Source organism: Parasteatoda tepidariorum, chromosome 9, assembly GCF_982258835.1.
Source record: "Parasteatoda tepidariorum strain Cologne lab strain chromosome 9, Ptep-v5.0, whole genome shotgun sequence".
Classification (NCBI taxonomy): Eukaryota; Metazoa; Arthropoda; class Arachnida; order Araneae; family Theridiidae; genus Parasteatoda; species Parasteatoda tepidariorum.
This window is the reverse complement of record NC_141763.1, coordinates 24,320,966-24,344,084: the sequence shown is the minus strand read 5'-3', so window position 1 is coordinate 24,344,084 and position 23,119 is coordinate 24,320,966. Positions and strand designations below refer to the sequence as shown.

At 33.5% G+C, this 23,119-nt stretch overlaps 1 protein-coding gene across 1 annotated transcript in view; it reads right to left on the bottom strand.

Moving 5' to 3' along the window:
- Window positions 1-23,119, bottom strand: part of LOC107437791 (uncharacterized protein CG3556) — a 69,864-nt gene that overhangs the window by 8,699 nt on the left and 38,046 nt on the right. The window contains exons 7-8 of the mRNA XM_071186047.2: window positions 22,912-23,090; window positions 16,715-16,907 (exon numbers count right to left, since the gene is read on the bottom strand). Of these exons, the coding sequence (XP_071042148.1) occupies window positions 16,715-16,907; window positions 22,912-23,090 (372 nt within the window). The remainder of the gene's footprint in view (window positions 1-16,714; window positions 16,908-22,911; window positions 23,091-23,119) is intronic.

Here is a 23,119-nt window from a genome sequence, read left to right as displayed (position 1 = left end):
ATAAAAAAATTAATTAAAATCATTTTTACATAAAATTATCTTTGGATAAACGAATTATGTCAGCTAACTGTAAAAATAAAATAGATACAATTATAAAGATAAAATTTTAAATGCGCATTAAGCCAACAATTTAAAAATCTTTATAAACAGAAAAATAAAAAACGTAATAGAAAAAGATAAAAAAAAATATATGGATTGAGAAAGCTAGAACCATCGCAGAATGAGAATACTTAGAGATAGATATCGCGAGATCAAAGAGGAAGGATTCGCCAGGGAGACAACTAAGCCTGAAACTACTGTAATGACCAGTACTTCCACGACGACTGAAACTCCCATGCAGCCCGAGACCACGGTTGAACTCATGAATACTCAAATCCCAGTTTCTGAAACAACAATTCCCAGTACAGACCACCATAGAGATGGATACTACAGAAACTCCTGATCTCACCGAGAAAAAGAAAAAGAAGAAAAAACTCAAAGCTAGTGTCAACATGGCGACACAAGCTGACTCAGATCAAGAAGGCGAAACCATCCGCCCAAACCCAGATACAACTCCCGTTACCACAGCGGCCCCAGTACCGGCAGAGTGTGCGGAGGCTGCCGTTTCGGCAGAACCCACTACTTCTATCACTACAAAAATGGACATTACTCCTAACAAAAAGCTTAAAACCCTCATCCGAGGTCTACAAACAGATACGGAAATTCTTGCCATAGAAAAATATCTCATTGAGTTCGGACTTAAGCCTGAAAAAAAAATTTATATATTTTTTTTATTTCTAATGGCAAGGCAAAAGGTACAAATAGAAAAATGAAATAAATAACAAATACAAATGTACGTAGGATAACAAAGAAAGAAGACCGAAGTCATTGCCTTAAAAGTTCTCTTGCTTCCCAATATCTTGAGGACTCAGTGTGTCCATGAAGGGCCCCACATAGAAGCAGGTGGTCCCTGCCCAATTTCTCTCCAGATTTGCAAAGTGCACAAAAAGGCGTGGTGGAAAGGCCTATACGGTATAAGTGAGCAGAAAGACAATCGTGGCCTGTATATAAGCAGAAACCCGCAACTGCATCACGTCTAGGTTTGTCAGGAATTAAAGAAGAGCTTACATTTCTCCAACTTTTCAAAGCTGTGCTAGTCTGAAGGTCTTGCAATGAGTTGGTTTTACATAAATTTTTAAGGAACAGTTTGATTTTCCAAAAGGAAGTTGCCGTATTTGGATGTTGTAGCAAATTGGCACCTTTCTTGGCAAGTAAATCTGCCTGCTCATTGCCCCAAACACCACAATGGGCTGGCACCCACTGGAGGACTATTCGTTTTCCCCTCAAAAATAAAGACCTCAAGAGGTCTTGACATCGGTAAATCTCAGGTGTCATGGGACGTTCATGTGAGCTAATTGATTGCATGGCCGCTTGTGAGTCCGAGAAGAGAACTGCATTTTCAAATTTGTGTTGGAGGGCCAGTAGCTGCTGTAAGGCCGTACTCAAGGCCACTACTTCTCCATCAAAGGCTGTGCCAATGTATCCTGCTGGTACGTAGAAGGAGAAAAGTTACGAAAAGACACCAGCCCGTACATTAAAATGGCAGTCAAATTGAGAACCATCGGTAAAAACATGTAGCCAATCGTCGACTGGGTATCTAACCGCCATTGTCTCCAGGGCAAGATTTTTTAGAATAATTGGAGCAACATCTTCTTTACCATGGACAGTTTTCACAAGATCCAAGTTTATTTCAACGTTTGTTATTTCCAAAGGGTTTATAGGTTTCAAAAGAGGTAGTGCATGACACGGGATTTCAGTGTCGTTTCTAATGTTCAGCACCTCCTGGATAAATCCATTCTGGGTTTTAAGTTGTCTAGGCCTAACTTCATAGTCTTTCCTGTAGGGGTCATCGATTCTCAGAAGCTTTTCATATAGAATCAGAGCTTTATCCTTTATAATATCTTGGAAAGGTCTATTTCCTGTTAGGATTAGCATCGCGTCAATCGGCGTGGACTTAACAGCTCCTGTAACCCAGCGAAGAGCCTGGTTTTGCAGAACCTCAAGTTTGTCTAACAACAGTTGTGGGGCTGTAATGAAGACCTCGCAGCAGTACGTCATAAGAGGGAGGATGAATGTATTATATGTAGTGTTAAGGGTGGACCGTGCACACCCCCATTTACAGCCTGCCAAACGCTTGATGATATTAAATCTAGTTGTGACCCGCTCCATGAGCCGTTCCACGTGGTTTTTCCAACTAAGCTTATTATCAAAAGTCACCCCTAGGTAGGTGAAATTATCTGTATTGAGAATCAATCTATTCTGGTACTGTAACACTGGGCGGAAAGTATCGTGGGTTAGTGAAAAGGACTGTGAAGCTGTCTTTTCAAGGTTAACAGTCATATTATTTTCATCACTCCACTTTGAGAGTGCCTGCAGAGCCCTGTTTAAGAGATTTTCAGTAAGGTTTTTTGCATAGCGTTTTGGTGCTTGAGTCCATATTATCAGATCATCAGCAAACAATAGACACTTAATATCAGGTATTGACTTAAGAGCTGAGACAAGATCATTAATATAGATATTGAACAGTGTACAGCTACTAACTGCACCCTGCGGTAGTCCAGTCTGTAGATTATAACATTGGGAGTGCCTGAAAAAATAGTGCAGTTCAAAAGAAGAAGTGGGCAGGAGCTTAGACCCCTCCCACTTTTCCTCATCATACAAACAGACACGCCCAATAGTAGAAACATCTTCATACCTGCCAACTTTTAATCCCTTCCATTATAGTTTTTCCCAGTAGTATTAAAATGGAATTAAAACTTTAATTTTAAGCAAACAAATACGTTGCATTTTATAAAAGTTATGTTGACAATCATGATAATAACGCACATTAATATATATGCTCAATTTTCTTAAGAATAGTGGTAATTAAAATCATGTAAAAATTAAGTTTATAAAAGAGAAAAATAATATAGATTTTCTACCACTTTAAATATAAAAATAAAATTTTACGCCAAATGCGTAAAAGTTGGCAGGGAAGCATCTTCATCATTAGTTCAGTGCTTGGAAAGAATGTTAAAGTAGAGAGATTTAGAGGAGGGCGATTTCAGATCCAGTGCTTCCGGTGTCAAAAATATGGTCACACCCAACCATACATGGCAGTACTTTTACTTTCGTTACTTGTACCGCCGGTACAAGTAAAAAGTACGTACTTTTACTTGTACTTCGTTACTTTTTAAATTTAGTACTTTTACTTGTACTTTCGTTACTTTTTTAGGGAAAAAGTAAAAGTATTTGTAACGGAAATATCGAATGAAATCGTTACTTTTTTCTAAAACTCGGCAAGCTTTCTTAATAAATAAAAAAAAAAAAAAAAAAAAAAAAAAAAAAAAAAAAACTGTGAATGCAATATATATGCATTCACAGCTAACTTCGTGTTTAAATACCTTCTGTTTCAACTTATACTACAGATTCAATTATTTTTTACTAGCTCAAAGATCACAAAGCTATCTGTTTGCTTTGTTTATGTTTGTGTTTTTAAAACGCGTTTCTAAAGAGTAAAACAATTTTAAATCAATGGTAATTTAATTAAATAAAAATAATAAACTAAAAATTAAAGTCAATAGATAAAATTTCTTTTTCGTGCAAATCCATAAAAAGTTTGATATTAAAATTATATTTGATTTTAAAATTATATTATACGATTACATTATAAAGTTATATTATAATATTCTTGCGAATTTAAAAATAAATTAATATCCATAACTTTCAAAATTAAAAATAATTAAATAAATAACAACAATTTTCCAAAACATTAAAGAACATAAGAATATTATTCAATGAAATTTCAGGTATCTTTGAATTTTCGATTTCCTAGAAATGTACTTTTAAATCGTTACTTTTTTTTGTTTAGTACTTGTACTTTTACTTGTACTTTTTACTCGTTACTTTTTAAAATAAGAACTTTTTACTTTTTACTCGTTACTTTTTTTAAAAATACTTGTACTTTTACTCGTTACTTTTTAAAAGTAACGTTGCCATATATGCACCCAACGCAGCTGCCCAGCAACCGATCCTGCCTGTTTGAAATGCGCCGAAGCTCACTATTCGTACTTATGTACGAAATCCAGATCCTCTCCTGCGAAATGCATCAACTGTGACGGTGAGCACCCGGCCTGTTTTTCGGGCTGCGGGGCAAGACCCAGGAAAACATCTAAAGGAAGAAGAGCCCAACCTAAGACACATATAAATGCAGCCAGCAGATTTTTGCTCCTCTTCAAGGAAATGAAGGAACTTTTACAGAACTAAGAGCTGGTCAAGCTTCTTCGCTTCCTCCTACCAGAGACGCAAAACTAATTTTGTTTTGCTTTCACACAGGACTTGGACACTCATGACTTCACAGTTCTTACTCTGTGAAATTTTTGGACTCAACTTAAAACTTCTAGTAACTCATGACTTACTAGCTTATGTCAACTCAGATTCGACGAATCGGTTAGAAGCGCTTCGCGCTTAACGCCGAGATCTCACCGATACATAACATATTTAGTGGTTGTTAGATGTTATATGCATGGGCCGACCGGTCTGTGTAGGGGTCAGGTAACTGGTTTTGCATCACAAAAGTTCTGGGTTCGAATCCTGAGCAAGGCATGGATGTTTTTTCATTCTCTGCACTATCCGTCCTTACTGTGGGGAACAACGTTGGCCCAACAAATATAGTGCCTCTGAAAGTGTGGCCAACAAATCTGCCCTTCAGATGTATATTTATGACGAAAGGTCATTCTCCTTTCGTCATTCTGCTGGTGGGCATTGGAAAAAAAATATTATATGCATATGTTCTAAATTTTTACAGTGCTAGGAAAAATTTCTTCTCGTGATAGCAAAATTTATATTTTTATGAATAATTCTTTCTTTAATAGATTTAAAAATGGATTTGAAGTTATATTCCACACCACTTCATATAAATAGTTCAAAAGTTTTTATGAAACGCTGCTTTCATACTTGCCAATTCTTTCCAGAAGATTTAATTTTAAATTTAATCTATTAACCACATTTATACGTTCAAATTAATCTTGTAATAATAAATTTGATTAAAAATAATTAAAACTACCGTTACGTTTAATTCAAACATACATATTAGGAATTACGAGGCTTCAATTAATATTCTTCTAGCTGCACATTTCACCTCCGACGCCTCATATCATAACTATCAAAACAAATAATTTCATCAATATTTCTGAAAATAACGTTTTCTCATGCTGATACAATTCTGAACAACTCCAAAATCAAACAAACACAACTATAGAGGAAGCTGTTCATTTTATTTTTTGATTCCTTTTTAGTTATTCCAGCAAAGTGCTTGAAACATTCATAAAAGCAACTCCACTTCCTGCTTACCTCAATGCTCAACCAAAGTAGTGTTAAAATTCTAGATGAATGGGATAGGGGTCGCGACCCAGGTGCCCAATAAAATCAAAACACTAGGACTAGGATTAACATTCTTCATGTTGGGCTGAATATAAATGAAAAGTCTACTTACAGTTCAAATTTTATTTTGCTACCACTAGATAAAAGCTTCTTGGAAGAACGTAAAAGTTGGCAGGTAAAGTTTTGTCTTGTAAATCTTTACTGGTTTCTTATACCGTTGAAAAAACACGGTGCGCAAAGGATTAAGTTTTTGAGTCAAAGTAATTTGAAATTTTTAGTTGATACATTCTATATGTATAAAAATAAATGTGTGTTTGTCCTCTATAGACTCCTAAACCAACCGACAGAAAACTATGAAACTTGGCATACAGATAGTTCAAAGCACGAGGAAGGTTTCTGTCGACATTAGAACATTCTGCGAAAAGCCGTTCCAGCGGTATGAGCGAAAATCGAAATGGAATTTTCTGATTGGTTAAAAGCTAGCCATTGTTTTAAATTTTGCTATACACGATTCAGTTTTCAAATATCTTGAAGATAACAACAGTGATATTTTCTATCTTATAGCTCTATTCATTTAGAAAAGTAAATTACATATACTTTAATATTTAATTATAATTCGCGCAAGTTTCTTTATGTCAGGTGAGCACAAGAACGTAAAATCAACGAGAATAGATTTCGTAATTATTGATCGTATCACGGATTTAGTCTAATCTGTCTAATAAAGGCGAAAGGAAATTTCATTCAAATATCACGTTTTCAAAATTTATTTATATTTAGTATGTTATTTTAGGTTAGTACAATTAAATATAGTTTTTGAATGTTTCATTGCTGACAGTTGTTGTAGCGTAATAACGTTTGTAATGACGTCATCTTATGCAACGTCATTTTATGACTTCATCTTATGCAACGTCATCTTATGACGTCATCTTATCTGACATCTTTTAATGCCATAGAAATAACAAAAACTATTCAAGCACACCATGAAATATGATTCAATAGAGGATACGACACCAACCAACCAATGACGTCATCATTCATAATCTGTAATAATTTATTCCTTAGTTTAATACTTATACGAATTCGAATGGCAACAGTTTATCAGTTTATGTTTTCATGGAGATTGTTAAGAATAGATGCGGATCACTTTTTATAACTTGTAAATATTGTAATAAAGGTATATAGAAAATTAGTAAGAGTTTTTCGATGCATCTGACATTGTGGTGACCCGGACGTGATCGTTTGCATTTAATTCAGATAATTTTATGCTCTTATTTGAAACTTTTTCAAGTTTGGAATTCTAAATGGATCTGCTCATAGTGAAAAGAAAGTCGGTAAGAGCTTCTTTTACTCGTTTATATAATATTTTAATTGCGGCTCTAGGTAAACCTGAATTAAATTTTGAAGATTTAGAAAGTAAATTATCATCTTTGAGAAGAATTTCTATTGATTTATCGAAATTAGATGAAGATAGTATATGTAACGCCATCTTGATAGAAGTCGCCAAAGCAGACGATTTTGAAAATGAATACTGTATCATTGAAGAATACAGAGAAAAGTTAGATTCTGTTCGTGTTCGTGTAAAAAGAATTCTTAATTCTCGTGAACTGAAAGATAAGAAAGATAATTCGGTTAAAAATGAAAAAACCAAACTAAAGCTTCCGGAAATAGAACTTGTACATTTCAGTGGCGAGGTAAAAGATTCGCTGCATTTTTGGAGCCAATTCAGTAGAATACACGAAAATAAATCGATGGACGATGAAGATAAATTTCAATATCTTATTCAATGCGTGACAGCAGGAGGAAGAGCTCGTGAAATAGTGGATAGTTACCCGCCGACTGCTGATAATTATTGCAAAGTCATTGAGAGTTTCAAATCAAGGTTTGGCCGAGAGGAACTTTTAATTGAATATTATGTTCGGGAACTTTTGACTCTTGTCGTTAAAAATGCTACAAATTTAAGGAATAAGATGGATATTACACAATTGTACGACAAATTAGAATCCCATTTGCGATCGTTGGAATCCATTGGCATGACATCTGACAAATATGCCGCTATGCTATTCCCTTTAGTGGAGTCATGCATCCCCGAAGAAAATCTACGAGTTTGGCTTAGAAGTCCTTTAATTAATAAACAAGAGAATTCTTATAGCGATAAATTGGCTCAACTGTTAACATTTCTAAGAAGGGAAGTAGAGGGTAAAGAACGGATTGCTCTAGCAAAAACTGGTTTTAAACAAGCTGAAATAGTTGAAAGGAGACAAAAACACAGAGAAACAGAATTTTATCCACCTACGGCCAAAGATTTAATATCTGGGTTTAAAGAAAAGAAAAAGTTAAACTGTATATTTTGTAACAAATTACATGAAAGTAAAGACTGTTTTAAGGGACAGAAACTGTCATTAGAAGAAAAGCGAGAAGCAGTCAGAAAATATAAATACTGTTTTTTTTTGTTTGAAGCCAGGGCATTTATCGAGAAACTGCAGATTAACTGTACGCTGCATGGTCTGCGGAAAGAGACACTGGGTAATAATGTGTCCTAATTTATCGCCAAGTCAGAAAGTGGCGATTCAAGAGAGTCAAGAAGTGCCGCAAAATCTTGCTTTAGCCAATCACAATGTTTCAGAAGAAGTTTTGCTGCAGACTTTGCTTGTTGTGATAAATTATGGGGGAAAACGTAGTATCGTTCGAGCTTTAATCGATACTGGCTCACAACGCTCTTATGTATTAAAATCCACAGTTGAACGAATGAAACTAAAACCTGTAGGGTTTGAAACTCTGAATCATGTGGTATTTGGTGGTTATATGAAATGATCTAAGCACAATACCTATAAATTAAATGTAAGCAGTGTTCATGCAAACAAATTTTGCGAGATGCAAGTCTTAGACCAACCAACCATTTGTGGAGTGATACCAAGAACAAATGATGTATCTTGTTTAAAAGAGTTAAAAGAATTGGGAATCCAGATAACAGACTGTGGTAAAGGTAGACCTCCTATTGAGCTCCTAATTGGAGCAGATATTGCAGGCAAATTGTATACAGGTCAAACGCAAGTTTTAAAATGTGGTCTTGTTGCTGTGCAGACGCACTTAGGTTGGACTATCATGGGAAGGTCTGAAAATCGTAATTCCAAAGACAACACTATAACATCGCTAGTTTTACAAAGCCATACTATAGAAAATCTTTGGAAACTGGAAGCGATAGGAATTGGAGATCCTTGTGGAGGTATGATCACACAGTTATTGTAAAAAGCGGCCTATGATCATTTTGAAAAGACTCTAAAGATTACTGAAGATGGGCGCTATGAAATTAGTTTTCCTTGGATGCAAAGTCCCGACGAATTACCAAGTAACCCCGAACTTGCAGAAAAACGATTATTGTCCACTTCTTGGAAACTCAGTAAAGCTGGAAAGATAAAAGATTATAATGCTGTGTTCCAAGAATGGTTGCAATGCGGAATAATTGAAGAATGTTCAGAAGGGCCAGGTCACTATTTGCCACATCATGCAGTGTTCAAACCAACTTCCACTACCACACCTGTTAGACCCGTTTTTGAGGCCTCGTACAAGTCGAAGGGAAATATTTCGTTAAATGACTGCCTAATGAAATTTCCAAATTTGCTCGAAGACATCCCAACTGCTCTTCTTAGATTCAGACAGAAAAAATTGGAATTGTTGAAGAAGGCGTTTTTGCAAATTTCAGTAGCAGAAGAGGATCGCAAGTATTTGAAATTCTTATGGTGGGCAGATGAAGAAAAAAGTCTATTAAGGTATACCAACATTGCAGAGTTGTTTTTGGACTTAATTGTAGTCCGTTTTTACTGGGTGCTGTTTTAAGACATCATTTAGATTCATTTGCATTTCTCCATATCAAGATGTTTCAGAGACACTTAAATCTGCTTACTATGTGGATAACTGTGTTGCTTCAGTTAGTTCTGAAAATGAATTACAAAGATTTGTAAAAGTGTCTACAGAGATCATGGCCAATGGAAAGTTTGAGTTGAGAGGATGGGAATATTCTGCTGTTAAACGTTCAAGTGTTCCTATGGTCTCATCACAAGTTTTAGGTTCATAATGGGACAAGAATGAAGATGTTATTTTTTGTGATAATCAATCCATTTCAAACCATCCACAAAAGATAACTAGAAGGTCCATTCTTTCCATGGCTCAGCAAGTATTCGATCCGCTTGGATTTTCATGCCCAGCTACGTTGTATCCTAAGTTACTATTACAAGAGAGTTGGAGGTCTGAATTAGGCTGGGATACTGAGGTTTGTGAAGATACAAAACTCAAAGTTCTAAATTGGATTGGAGAAATGAGGAAACTAAAAAATTTAAAAATAAAAAGACAAGTGTTTCCTGATAATTATTTGGAGTCAGAATTACATACTTTTTGCGATGCAACTGGTTTATATTACGCTGCTGTAGTTTACTTGAGATGTAAGACAGATGAAAATATTTCGGTACAATTATTGATGGCTAAATCCAGAGTGGCACCATTAAAGAAGATTTCTATACCCAGGTTAGAGCTTTTAGCCTGCTGTATTGGCACACGTTTGGCTGATTTAGTACGGAGAAGCTTGAATATAAACCTTAAGGAATTCTTTTGGACGGACTCAACTACTGCGTTGCAGTGGATTCAAAGGGAAGAGTCCTGGGGTGTGTTTGTGAGGAACAGGGTCAAGGAAATCCTTAAGGCATCCTCAAAGGAGAGCTGGAGACACATTCCAGGTGATCGCAACCCAGCGGATCTACCTTCCCGGGGGTGTTCTGTGGAAAAGCTTATAAAATCTAGATGGTGGGAGGGACCACCTTGGCTCAGAGCGCCGATTGGAAGTTGGCCAAGTACAGAGTTGAGGACAAATAAGGAAGAAGTACGCCTAGAAATACACAGCTGTTCAACACTTTTACTTACTGAAGGCAGAGAGGATTTTTTATCTTATTTCTCAACTTATACCAGAATTGTTCGCATGATGGCATGGATATTAAGATTTATTCCCAACTCAAGAGACAAAACCAATTTTCGAAAGAGAGAATTATCAGTAAAGGAATTATATGAAGCTGAAAGAGTTCTCATAAAAGGAGTGCAAGGTGAAGTATTTACTCCGCAAGTTATCTATAGTTTGAAGACTTTAAACGTTTTTACAGATAAAAAAGGAATTTATAGAATAAAGACGAAATTAACTGACAGGAAAGATACTGATTTGTTTAGATACCCTTATCTTCTTCCGAGTAAACACAAATTCGTAGAAGTATTGATTCGAGAAAACCATTTGGAACTTTTGCATGCTGGATTGCAAACTGTTCTATCTAACCCAGTGTTTCCCAACGTGGGGCCCACGCCCCACCGGGGGGCAATTCAAAAATGGACTCGACATGAGTTTAAACCTTTTGCTCTGGGCCATTTAAATGCAATGCGAGATTTCGGTGACAAAATCGAAAGAAAATTCTTAAATAATTGCGGTCGATAAATATTATGTGACTTAGGGATTTCTTAAGCGACAAACCTGAAATGAAGTATCTGTTTACAGTCGATGGTAAAGCATTTGTGAGTTATTTAGCCAATATCTTTGAAAAACTGAATATATTAAAATAAGCAATTTCAAGGAACAAATAAAACTCTTGTTGATGCAAAAGCGAAGATATTTGGCTTTATTACCCTTATTGAGTTATGTGAGAAATATATTAACAACAAAAACTTTGAACAGTTTCATTGGCTCCAAAAATGTGAAGTAAATGATACCCCCTTTACTTGTTATTATCTATCATCTGAAAATTCTATCGGCTGATTTAAAAGAAAGATATTCTGATTTAAAACAAATTTATTTTCCAACACGGATGTTGTAGTCCATGTTAGTGGATTTGTCTGATATATCAAATATATCAAGAAAAACTAGCAGAAATGCAAAATGATGAGTCAGTTAAAACTTTATTTAATATGAAAGGAGTGACGGCATGGCTTCGTGAGGAAACAGAAAACAAATACCCAAATTCAATCAAATGTGCAGGAAAACTATTGTTACCGATTCCATCTTCATATTTAGCTGAATGTGGATTTAGTGCTGTAAATGATTTTATTGGTAAAAAAAAGAAATCGTCTGGATATAACACAACGGGGAGACTTGAGACTGAAGCTGACCAAATTGGAACCTAAGATAAAAACTACGTGCAGCAAGCATCAAGGGCAAGAATTTCACTAAATTAAAATATTAAATTATTATAGAAAAATCTTTATAAAGACTTAATCTGTATAAAGAATCTTAAAATTATTTCGAATTTGAATTTTAGTTTTTCATTATATGTTCTGAAAATTTACTTACTTTGTTTCGCTTACAATTTCCTAAGTTTCTTAAGTGAACAATTCGATTTTTTATTACTAAAAATTATGTATATGTTACATAGGGGGGCATAAGAATTTTAGAAAGGCTTAGGTGGGGCATGGTACAAAAAAGGTTGGGAAACACTGATCTAACCTAAGGGAGAAATTTTGGGTTCTAGGTGGAAGACTATCTGTTCACCACGTAATTAATAAGTGTATTAAGTGTAGAAGGCACACTGTAAAGCCTGTTGAAACCGCTCCAATTTCCTTACCAGAAGATCGTGTCAAGGAAGCTTCATTTTTTGAAATTGTAGGAGTAGACTTGGCTGGTCCTTTGATATTGAAAGGTGGGCAAAAGAGCTGGCTTGTGCTTTTCACGTGTGCGGTGTTCAGAACTGTACACTTAGAATTGGTCAGTTCTTTGTCTACCAAAGACATCCTACTCTGTTTAAGAAGATTAATCTTTCGTCCAGGACTACCAAGTGTTGTATATAGTGACAACGGAACAAATTTTGTAGGAGCGAAAAACCTTTCCCGAGGCATTGATTGGAGTGTTGTCGAATCAGAAACAACAGTTATTTATCCCGCCCTCCGCCGCCTGGTGGGGAGGGTTTGGGGAACGCATGGTACAAATGGTCAAAAAACTCTTGCGAAGAGTTTTGGGAAATGCCTCACTTAATTATGAAGAGTTAATGAGCCTTCTCTGTGAATGCGAGGCAGTAATAAATTCAAGACCTTTATCTTATCTTTCCGAAGATAGAGAAGATTTGATACTACTGACACCGACAATGTTCTTACAAGAAATACGATTGGTGGGAGTACCCGATATTGATCAAATAGATTTGAAGAAAAGGTGGAGATTTCAGCAAGCTCTTAGACTACAACTTAAGAAAAGATTCAGAATTGAATATCTCGGACTGTTAAAGCAAAGTAAAGAGAGGCTAAATTGCTTTCAACTAAGCATTGGAGACGTCGTCATTATCGAAAATGACTCCATAAAAAGAACTCTGTGTCCACTGGCTAAAGTGATGGAAGTTCATCCTGGTAAAGAGGGAAAGGTTCGAGTAGTGAAATTAAAGACATCTTCTGGAGAATTGCTGAGACCTGTCCAACGCCTTTATCCGTTGGAAATAAGTTCTGGTGGCGAATCTACTGTTAAACCATCAGAGACACTTGAGTCACTTTTAGCTGATAAACTAGTAAAAGATATTACGACCAGAAGTGGTCGGGTGATTAAGAAACCTATTAGATATTCAGATGACTGAAAAAAAAACATTTACTTTAGATAAAGTATATAATGCATTTAGTAATTTTATATGTAGTTGAAATGTATATTTATTGCTTGATAATGCATTTTTAGGAAATGTTCTAGTTGATTAAATAATATTTAATCAAGGTGGGAGGATGTTGCGTAATAACGTTTGTAATGACGTCATCATTCATAATCTGTAATAATTTATTCCTTAGTTTAATACTTATGTGAATTCGAATGGCAACAGTTTATCAATTTATGTTTTCATGGAGATTGTTAAGAATAGATGAGTGTGATAATGTTAATTATCACAAGTTTATTCTCTCCTTAATATAATTTTGTTTTTTTTAATTTTTGCTTCACTTTTGTTTTTTTAATATTTGTTTTAACTTTGTTTTTTTTAATTCGCTTTAATTTTGTTTTCTTAATTTGCTTTACTTTTATTATCTTAACTCTTAATTTGTTATTTACGAATTCCTGCTCTTAACTTCATTTAACGTTCAGCTGATAATTAAATCATTTTATCAATTTACACTGTACATGTTAATTACTTCATATTTTTTTTAATTATTAACTTTTATAGAATTATTGTGTTTTATATTTTAATTATGCAATTGTAATTTATTTATAATTATCTATTACTGTTTTTTTCCTTTTTTAGGGCATGCACTCCTCTCAAGAGATTTTTCCCAATCTTTTTTTACGTGCGGTAACCTGATATTAGGGGCTGCACTCATCCTCTTGGCCACCTGCGTGGGGGGATATGGACCTTTCGGCTGCAGCTGCATCCGATGGTCAACCATGAGAAAGAGATATGTAAGTTTTTTATGTCTTGTCCCCTTCACCTCGTGACATTTTTTCCTTTTTTTTCTCACACGGTATGTGAGCTTTAAATTGCGAACCGGACGGTAATCGTCATTTTTAACCTTTTGACCTCGCTTCCCCGTTCACACGAGGGGGTTGTGACCCCGTGTTGGTCCTACCGTCCGGTGCTTGTTTCTTCTATCGGCCAATGGTTTCTTGAGGGGTTGAATTCTGAACAACCCTTAATTTTTTTCATTGGCTTTCTTTTATGTTGTCCTTCCCCTCTTGTCCCTCATTGGCTTTTCAAGAGAATACCCCGAGCTTTTATAAGGCGTTGCATGACGGAAAAAGAAAAAACACTCTCTCTTATTTCATGATTGTTTAATGACAAGATTTTTGGGTGGTTTTTAGTAATGTGAAAACTCCGATATACCTTGCGAAAAGGGTATCTTTTATGTTAAAGATTTGTGCTACTTTTACGAGACAAAATCGTGTGTAACAAAATGTGTATGTGAGCTGATGCAACGTTTGTTAGTGGGTGAATCTTCACTGTTTCTGGTAGTGATATGAAATAAATAAATGAATTGGCCAATGAAATGAATTTACTCGACTCTGTGTGTGTGTTTTTTCCATGATTGTTTTATCAATCGCCATAGATCGTTGTGTCATCGACATGAAGGGTGAGTAGCCATGATTTACTTAATAGTTAGTGCAGATAATATTCATACTTACAAGAATGCTATTTCCTTATGTTTTTTACATGCATCTCTCCTTATCATTATATTAATTGTTTTTGTTTATTGACTTATTTCTAAACTTTTGACCCAATGGACCTATTGGGTTATTCGGGGTTCAACAATGCTGGACCACCACTATTCGGCCTATTTTAACGCTATTTAATGTATAATATTTAACATTACTCTATTCATTTAAATATTAATTTGTTTTAATTTCTTATGCATTCTTGTGGGTTTGACTTGCCACATACACGATTTTTATGGTTTTTCTTAGATCTCATGTACTTAAATTGTGAATCAATTGTCTCTCTTGTACGAGTATTGGCATTAATTTTTATTAGTCATTTAAGATTAACCTCATTTTTAATCTTAACATTTATTAATTGTTTCCATTTCATAACTTGATTATTTCAATTTTTAAATCTCTAACCTTTAACAAACTTATATAAATATATTTAAACTTTAAGAATGAGGATCACTTTTTATAACTTGTAAATATTGTAATAAAGGTTTATAGAAAATTAGTACGAGTTTTTCGATGCATCTGACAGTTGTTGTCATTTGAAGACTATTAGATTGCTTATTATTACAAATTTTTCGAATTCACATTCATTTTATTTCTTTCATTTGAAAAATAGATTTTTGTTTCAAATGTTATCATTTTTATATTTCTTATTTAATTTATTTCATTTTCATTGCTTTTTTATTATTTAAAACAAATATGTGAATTTTCGATTTAACAAATTTGCGACCACTGTCAACTTTTACATTTCTTTTTGTTTTAGAGAGAATATTTGCAAAAATATACCGCCTAAACGTATCGCTTTTAGTCGATCAACATCTCAAGTACGCAAAAAGAGAACTACACGTGTTTCAGAAACATCGGAGCAACGGGAAAAAAGACTTGAAACTAATCGAGAACACAATGCTTTAGCCCGTTCCTTAGAAACGTCTGAGCAACAGGAAAGAAGACTGTTAACAAATTAACTACGCAGTACTCAAGCCCGTTCGTTGGAAACATCGGAGCAACGGGAAAGAAGACTGTTAACGATTCAACTACGCACTACTCAAGCCCGTTCGTTGGAATCATCAGAGCAACGGGAAAGAAGACTGTTAACGAATCAGCTACGCACTACTCAAGCCCGTTCGTTGGGAACATCAGAACGACGGGAAAGAAGACTGTTAACGAATCAAATACACACTACTCAAACCCGTTCGTCAGAAACATCAGAGCAACGGGAAGCAAAAATGAAAATCAATCAAGAACGCGCTTCGCTATTCAAACGCTGCTAATACTCTGATTTGAATCTCAGTGTATTTCACTATGATCCGACAACCAACTGTAGTCTTCACCCAAGCGTCATCGTCGGAAAAATGGATCAATTATGCATGTTTTGTAGTGCTCTCAAATTTAAGAATGAAATAGATGGAATTTGCTGTTCTGGTGGAAAAGTGAAACTACCAGATTTAACGTCGCCATCCGACACATTATCAGCGTTGTTATCGAGTCAAGCAAATCAATTGACACTTTTCTTGGCGAATATATGTCGGTACATTCGTGTTTCCAAATGACTTCATTCGGTACTACAAGTATCGGTGAGCGTAGAACTTGAAGAGCTTTTGTAACCTAGGCAAACATCATCGGATCTTCATGATGTCACCGCACGTGAATTAAAACAAATATTAAGCTCCATACTTGGTTTCATTGCGAAGCATCATGTTTTTGGCGAGACACGATGTCTGATGTATTCTATTGAATGACAAAAAAAAGAGGATTGCCCCATGATTTGGCTAACTGAAAAAATCACACCATGCCAAATTGGTCAGCTCATATCAGCAGAAATACCTGATGTCGCCATTGATCCAGACTTATTTCAGATCATCATCCAAAATATGTTTCATGGTCCGTGTGCACCACCATACATGTCTGTTTGAAAATGCACTAACGATATCCTAGAGAATTAACTGCTGAAACTATCAATGTTTTTTTTAACCATTAAATAAAATTCTCATTTTAAATCATGACCGCAAATCTCATTTTCACACTTAAATACAAAATTAAAATTCAAACTGAAAGCATTGCAACGCACGCAGGGTACGGTACAGCTAGTGTTTATATATTTTCAAAATGCAGAAGACACTTTTTCGTTCATCTAATACTTGCTGATTAGATAGGAAAAAAGAGATAATGAATTAAAGATGTTACCATAGCCATTTCTTCTTGGATTCAAAGTGCAATTAACCTTTGAGATGTCACTTATACTTTTTGCATTGAGAACAGGAAGAGTTAGGGAACTAGAGACAACATCGTGAGGAGAAGACAATTGCTCTAATAGATAATGAACAGTTGCATTGAGCTTCCAGTCTTTTTCATACTCTTGACCACTCGATATTAAAGCCTAAAATGTTTATTACAAGGTGTGTTAACAATCTAGGTAAATGAAGAACTTGGTGAAATATAATGATATGCCACATTTGTTTTAAGGAGAGCGTTTTTAAAAGTGTTTTTGATGAAAAACATAGTGCTTTCCATGCAGATAGTAACATGTATCTGTGTATTGAGCTGTTTGTTATTAAGTAAGAAATTCCAGTTATTTTGAATACCTATCTGGGAACAACACTAATTAATAGTTTAATAAGAAAAACTCAAAATTTGAGAAAGTGGGGTATCAATTTAATACCCCAAGCCCTAAAAATCTATCCTTGAGTTTCAAGCATGTGAAATGGTAAAAATCATATATAAATTGCTTCAAAAGTTTTGAAAAATCACATTTCTCTGATTATATTAGCACGCACATCACGAAAATTTTGGTTCTCATAATGAAACCACGTGATTGTAGGAGTAGAGAAAGAGTGAATCGATATAGAGTATTTTCAACCTTTCGCTTCTCCTTGTTATTTTAATAGAAGATAATTGATGGTGGAATTTGAAGTCAAAAATCTTAAAATAAGGTGATTTATTTGAACGTAGTTGGTAACACAGAAAACATTCTTAAAAGAGAACACATGTAAGTTGATTTATCACTTTTTGGAATTACAATATTTTTATTCGTTATATAAATGAACTTTTTGAATGTGCTATTTTTAATTAAAATATTGCATTAATCCCGATTATTTCATTTCATTAATTTTAAGATCCAAATTTGTACTTTCAACTGTATCTTACAAGTAAACATAAACTAATTAGAACCCAATTAAACCTAAAAATATGATAGTATATAATCATTGACTATCAATATATAATTTTTTTAATGTTGGTGTTAAAGTGTAGTAGGCAAAGTTTGGAAAAATTGTTGTTTTATTTCTTTTTCGTTTATTTATGTTGTGTGTTTTTGAAAGAAAAGAAAGCTTCTAACATTAAACTATTCCAATTTATTTTAACACTGATTTATTCTTTAAGGTATCCGACTACCTTAAAAAAGAGGATTTTCACAAAAAATCACTTTTTTATTTTATTGCTTTATAATAATGCCCAATTTTTCTAGTTTTAAAAACTGTTTTGTTTTTGAATGCACGTCAAGCAGAACTTTAGTTATAGCTATTTTAGTAACAGATGACAGCTCTCCAACTTACCGGAAATTACAAAAATGAAGCCGGTAGTAGGTAATAGTTTCGGATCCATTTCTATTTGTGTCTTTATTTTTCTTAGATATTTAATTTTTAAAAGCTCTTAAACTCACGGCTAATAATCTGAATTATATTTTAATTAGATTTTACGTTTCGTGGTTACTGTTTGTGGGTACCATGAAAAGTTAGCATATTTTCTGATAGTTTGTTTACATTTGAAGCGTACTTTCTATATCTTGATTTTGATTTGTTTTGAAGAAATTTCTTGATTTCTTTCAAAAAAATTTGTTATTTATTTTGATGAATTTATTGAAATGGGTAAAGGACGTACTTCTCGATCTAAGAAACGTAAATATTACGGTAATCAACATGCCACCAAAAGCGATGATTTGAGTAAAGTTGATTTTACCATTTATTCAAAATTGTGTAAAGCAGGTGAATCTATTATTTCAAGCTCTTCAAAATTATCGATTTCTATGGATGTCAATAAAGAACTGATGCCTTTGGATAAAAACAATCTGTGTGGCAATCGAATAATTGATATTGAGATCCTAATGGTGATATTAGCTTCATTATGTTGTCCGGTTTGCTAGGATAACAAATTGCATTTAGAAGAAAATTCTAGATTTGAGCTATTATAAATATTATAAAAAATATTTTTTACTTCTAATTATTAATAAAAACTATATTTAGACATATATATTAAAGTGTGAAAATACAGTAAGATGATTGTTTAATAAAAAATTGTTCCTGTGTTAAATGCTTTATAAGTAGTAGACTTTTGATGTTATTCACTAAATACTTTAAAATATCGCTAAATAATACGTTAAAATATCGCTACTGTTTGTCTACGATAGGTACTCTGTCCGCCATTCGTCTGGAGGGGTGGCGGGGACTATGGTAACGAGGTATGATTATTTCAAGTAGGGGTGCGGGGTCCCTCTTTAAGACTGGTTTCGGTGGGAGAAAAGGAGACTTCTTTCTTCGATCTATTGTATTAGCCCTAGAGTTAAGAGAAATGAGCTTTCGCGCCTGAAACATCGTTTAGAGCGTGTGATTCCTTTCTTCTTTTTCAAAAGCTTCTGTTTTAGAAAAAAAATTAAAAAAATTTATATGTATGTTTGGAATATGTATGGAAATTGTATAAAATTGTTTAAAGCAGCTCAATGTTTTATTAATAAATAACTCATCTATAAATTTATCATACATAGTAAATTGGTTATTAAGAAAAAAATAAATTTGCTAATAAAAACTGTTTTTAATAAATAGTGAAAAAAAACTGTACAGGTTACAATAAAATATGAATAAGAAAACGTAATTTAAGCAAAAAAAACTTCAGATAATTTCAGATGGTTTGATGGGTGCTGATAAAAATCATCGTTGATAGTTTTAGATTTCATCCTAGTTGCGGTCACTTGCTTTCAGTTTCAAAAAAAATAAATAAATAAATAAATAAAATATTTAAAAATTAATAATCAAAACAAAGATATTTAATATTTCTCCGGCACAGATAACGTGAACTATTTTTATTTTCAGCAAAAGTTTTATCTCCTTTTAAAATCAGAGTTATTAAGTTTAAGCTCTTCACTTTTTCCAGAAAATTCAAGTAATAAAAGAAATTTACTGCTTTAAAAAATGTGCAAGTTTAGAAATTAAACCATCTAACAATCAATGAACATTCATAATAAATATCGTAAAATTAAAAAGTAATATTAAAAAAACCTGTACTACCCTTAATGTCAGAATTTGTTCACTTTTTTTCCTTTGTATTTAAAAAATAACTGATTGAATAGAGAGAATTATTTTAAGTAAGAAAGAAATATTCATGCGAATTTTAAAAAAGTTCTTGAATCAGATTAAATAAGTCTCCTACTGGTGGCTGAGTCAGCCAATCTGGTATACTCCCCATACAAGTTATCATCGAAGGCGAAAGAAAAGGAGACCTCTTCATCGAAGCCACCCTCCCTAAAATGCTCTCTTCTTGTTTCCATAGCACCAGACTGCCGCAGACTTTGTGGCGGACAGAGTACCTATCGTAGACAAACAGTACGTTAAATAAAACTAAGAAAATGTGAGAAGGAATGTGCCCCCTATAAAATATAATAACTTCCTACTGACAAAAATTCATAGTTTTTAGAAAAAATGTAATTATAAACTTTAATTGTGTTTTTCTCAAAATGACAATTTTGCTGTTTTTTGTCTACGGAAAACAAGATAACTCAACTAATTATAATAAATTTGTCTTCAAACTTTCAGAGATTGTTTCTTGTATTAGTGGTTATGTAACAGACCTCCAGAATTCAGATAACTGTATTATTTTTTGTTTTATGAGATATTTTGCAGTATATAATGTGAAGAAAATGTGAAAAAAAAATGGAAAAATATGCTTAACACTCCATAAATTTTTTTAATTTCATGCTATCATTTAAGTTGAGGTTCATAACACTTCAGAGGGTTATACAAAACGGCTCAAAAAGTTTGATAGCTGCATGTACAATAGTTTTTTGTGTAGAGTGCTTTCCGTTAATGAGTTATTTTCATTAAAATTATCTAAAAAATACTCTTTAAACAAAAAATTTCCTGTTTATTAAAATTTTCTCTATTAAATATGTTTATTTAAATTAATATACAATATAAATTGCAATAATGTTGCGAAAAATATTTATTTTTCAAAAATTTTGTCCCGAAGGTACTCGGATACCTTAACACTAAATTATAAGTTCTTTAATAATATCGTCTTTTCAATTGAAATTGCCAAAGCTTTTTATAATGTAAAAAACGCGTTAAAAAATTAAAGCTTCAATCTTATCATAGCAGCTATAATGTTAAAATAAAATCAGTTAAGAGGAAGGAAGTGGAGTTTTTTGAAAATTAAGATCGAATTTTTAATAACTACAAAGTAAATTTTGCAAATATTTGACTATTTTTGCTAGCTTTTTAAAAGGTACTAATGGGCTGCGCCCCCTGCTCGCTAACGCTCGCCAACCCCCGAAAATTGCTACGCAATCTTATATGGTTTGCCTCACAAACCAAGCTCGCTTCGCTCGCTACTAACTTAGGTACTTTGCAAATACACAGAATTCTAAGAATTCAAAACAATAATTCAAATCCATGTAACAACATTTTTTTTAAAAAAAAATTACAACTTTTTAGTAAATACTAAGTCATTAAAATAAATTTGAATTCAAATAAATGACATGTAATTGGTTAAATCTATTAGAAATGTGCTATAGTATAAAATCTTAAAGCGTAACAGCATGACTGAGATTAATTCTTCAATGAATAACTAATAACAATAATAAAACAAATAAATTCGTGATATAAATCAAAAATCGTCAAATAAATTCGTAATATATAAATTCGTGAAAAAAAGAGCTTTCGACAAAATACTAAAATAGAGATCTATCGACAAAGACTACTCACTTCTGCCTAGCTTAAGGTTATTTCAATTTCCTTTTTTAAAAGCGCTATATGTTGAGCCACCTCAGCTAGATTTGGCATGTGACACTTTTAGCGGCAATCATTGGTCGATTTTCTTGCGTTGCCATTCGGGGAGTTGTAATGAGGCTTTTTTTTTGTCGCCGTGTAAGAGAAATATATATATAGATAGCATGACATAGCTTTTCTTACTTTATTTAAAATAAATTGGGTGCCTAGGTCGCGCAGCGGCCCCTAACCCATGCATCATGAAATAATTTACAGTGTATTAAAACCTTTTGTGTTATGCTACATAATGGTGGCATATGAAAGCATGACCTAGCTAGATGGTAGAAATCACATAAATCTCGGTACGATGCCGCGAAGCGGCATTAACCGATTCATCTGTAGTAATAAATCGATGATGAGGAGTAGTGAGGAGGAATGGAGTTGGGAAGAAGAGGGGGTGCTTAGCACCAAAAAATCGAGAGGGGGTGCATGACGTAGCTAAAAGTGATGAATTGTATAAGCCTACGAATTATTTAGAAATAGTGGTTGATAAAATTCTATTAAATTTAATTTATTAAACCAGGATTCACAATTGATAAACTGCCACTTTAAAATATATATTTGCTGTCCGGAGCAAGTTGGCATCTCTGTATATTTTATTCTTGATTATATGAGTGTTGTAGCTTACAATCCTATGTAAGTGATAAATATCAATAAAATGATTTTTTTTCGTAGCAGTATAGCAATTACAAAATTTTAATAATTTTAATTGCTATTTAAAAAGTATATTAGCTACTTTTTCACGCTTTTCAAGAGTGGCAAAAGACGAATACAATTTTATTCGTTGTAAAAGTTCTGCTTTTGTCTATTTGCCCCTGGAAAAAATTATTCTGAGAAACCCCAAATTTTGGAGGGTATGGTCTTCACTGCAATGACATTCAATTTAATAGTTACGAAAGACAAACTTATGTTTTAATTATTCAGCTATTTTTTTTAAAACCTAACCAGTTGGTGAAGCAGATTTTAACCCTTTACGGCTTAGTGTAGACAGTCTGGCAACATTCATGCAATAATTGTTGCAGAGCACTGGAAATGCAAAACTAATTGCTTTTAATCATTCAGCAACCAATATTCTGCGAAAAAAAATTTTTTTTTACTTTACTTAAAATTACTGTCTAAGTTCGCACTTGCTGATCGGACCTGTTTCCAGAAAAGGTTAAAAATAAAATCATTTAGTAAAAAAAAAATTTCAATCATTTTGATTGTTTCCTTTTATTGCTGGCATTGAAAAGTCGATTTTCCTCAGATCTTTGGCTTTCAGAGTTAAATTCCGTTTATTATTGCAGCTTTGCAATGAGTACTTTAACTTTCTGAAACATTGTTTTGACATATTAATGCAAAAATTTGTACCTGGGTTATTAATGAAGTTGTTTGTAGATTTCCAAAACTGCCATCAGGAAGTTGAGTCTCCTTGAAAAGTTGAATGACGTTTTCATAATTGGTTTTTAAACTGCTATATTCAATTTTATTCATCAGTTTCGTTTGGTTCTCATAACACGAAACTGCCATTACAGCATATGCTTGATAATCTGGGGAATAAAATTTAATTTTTATTAAT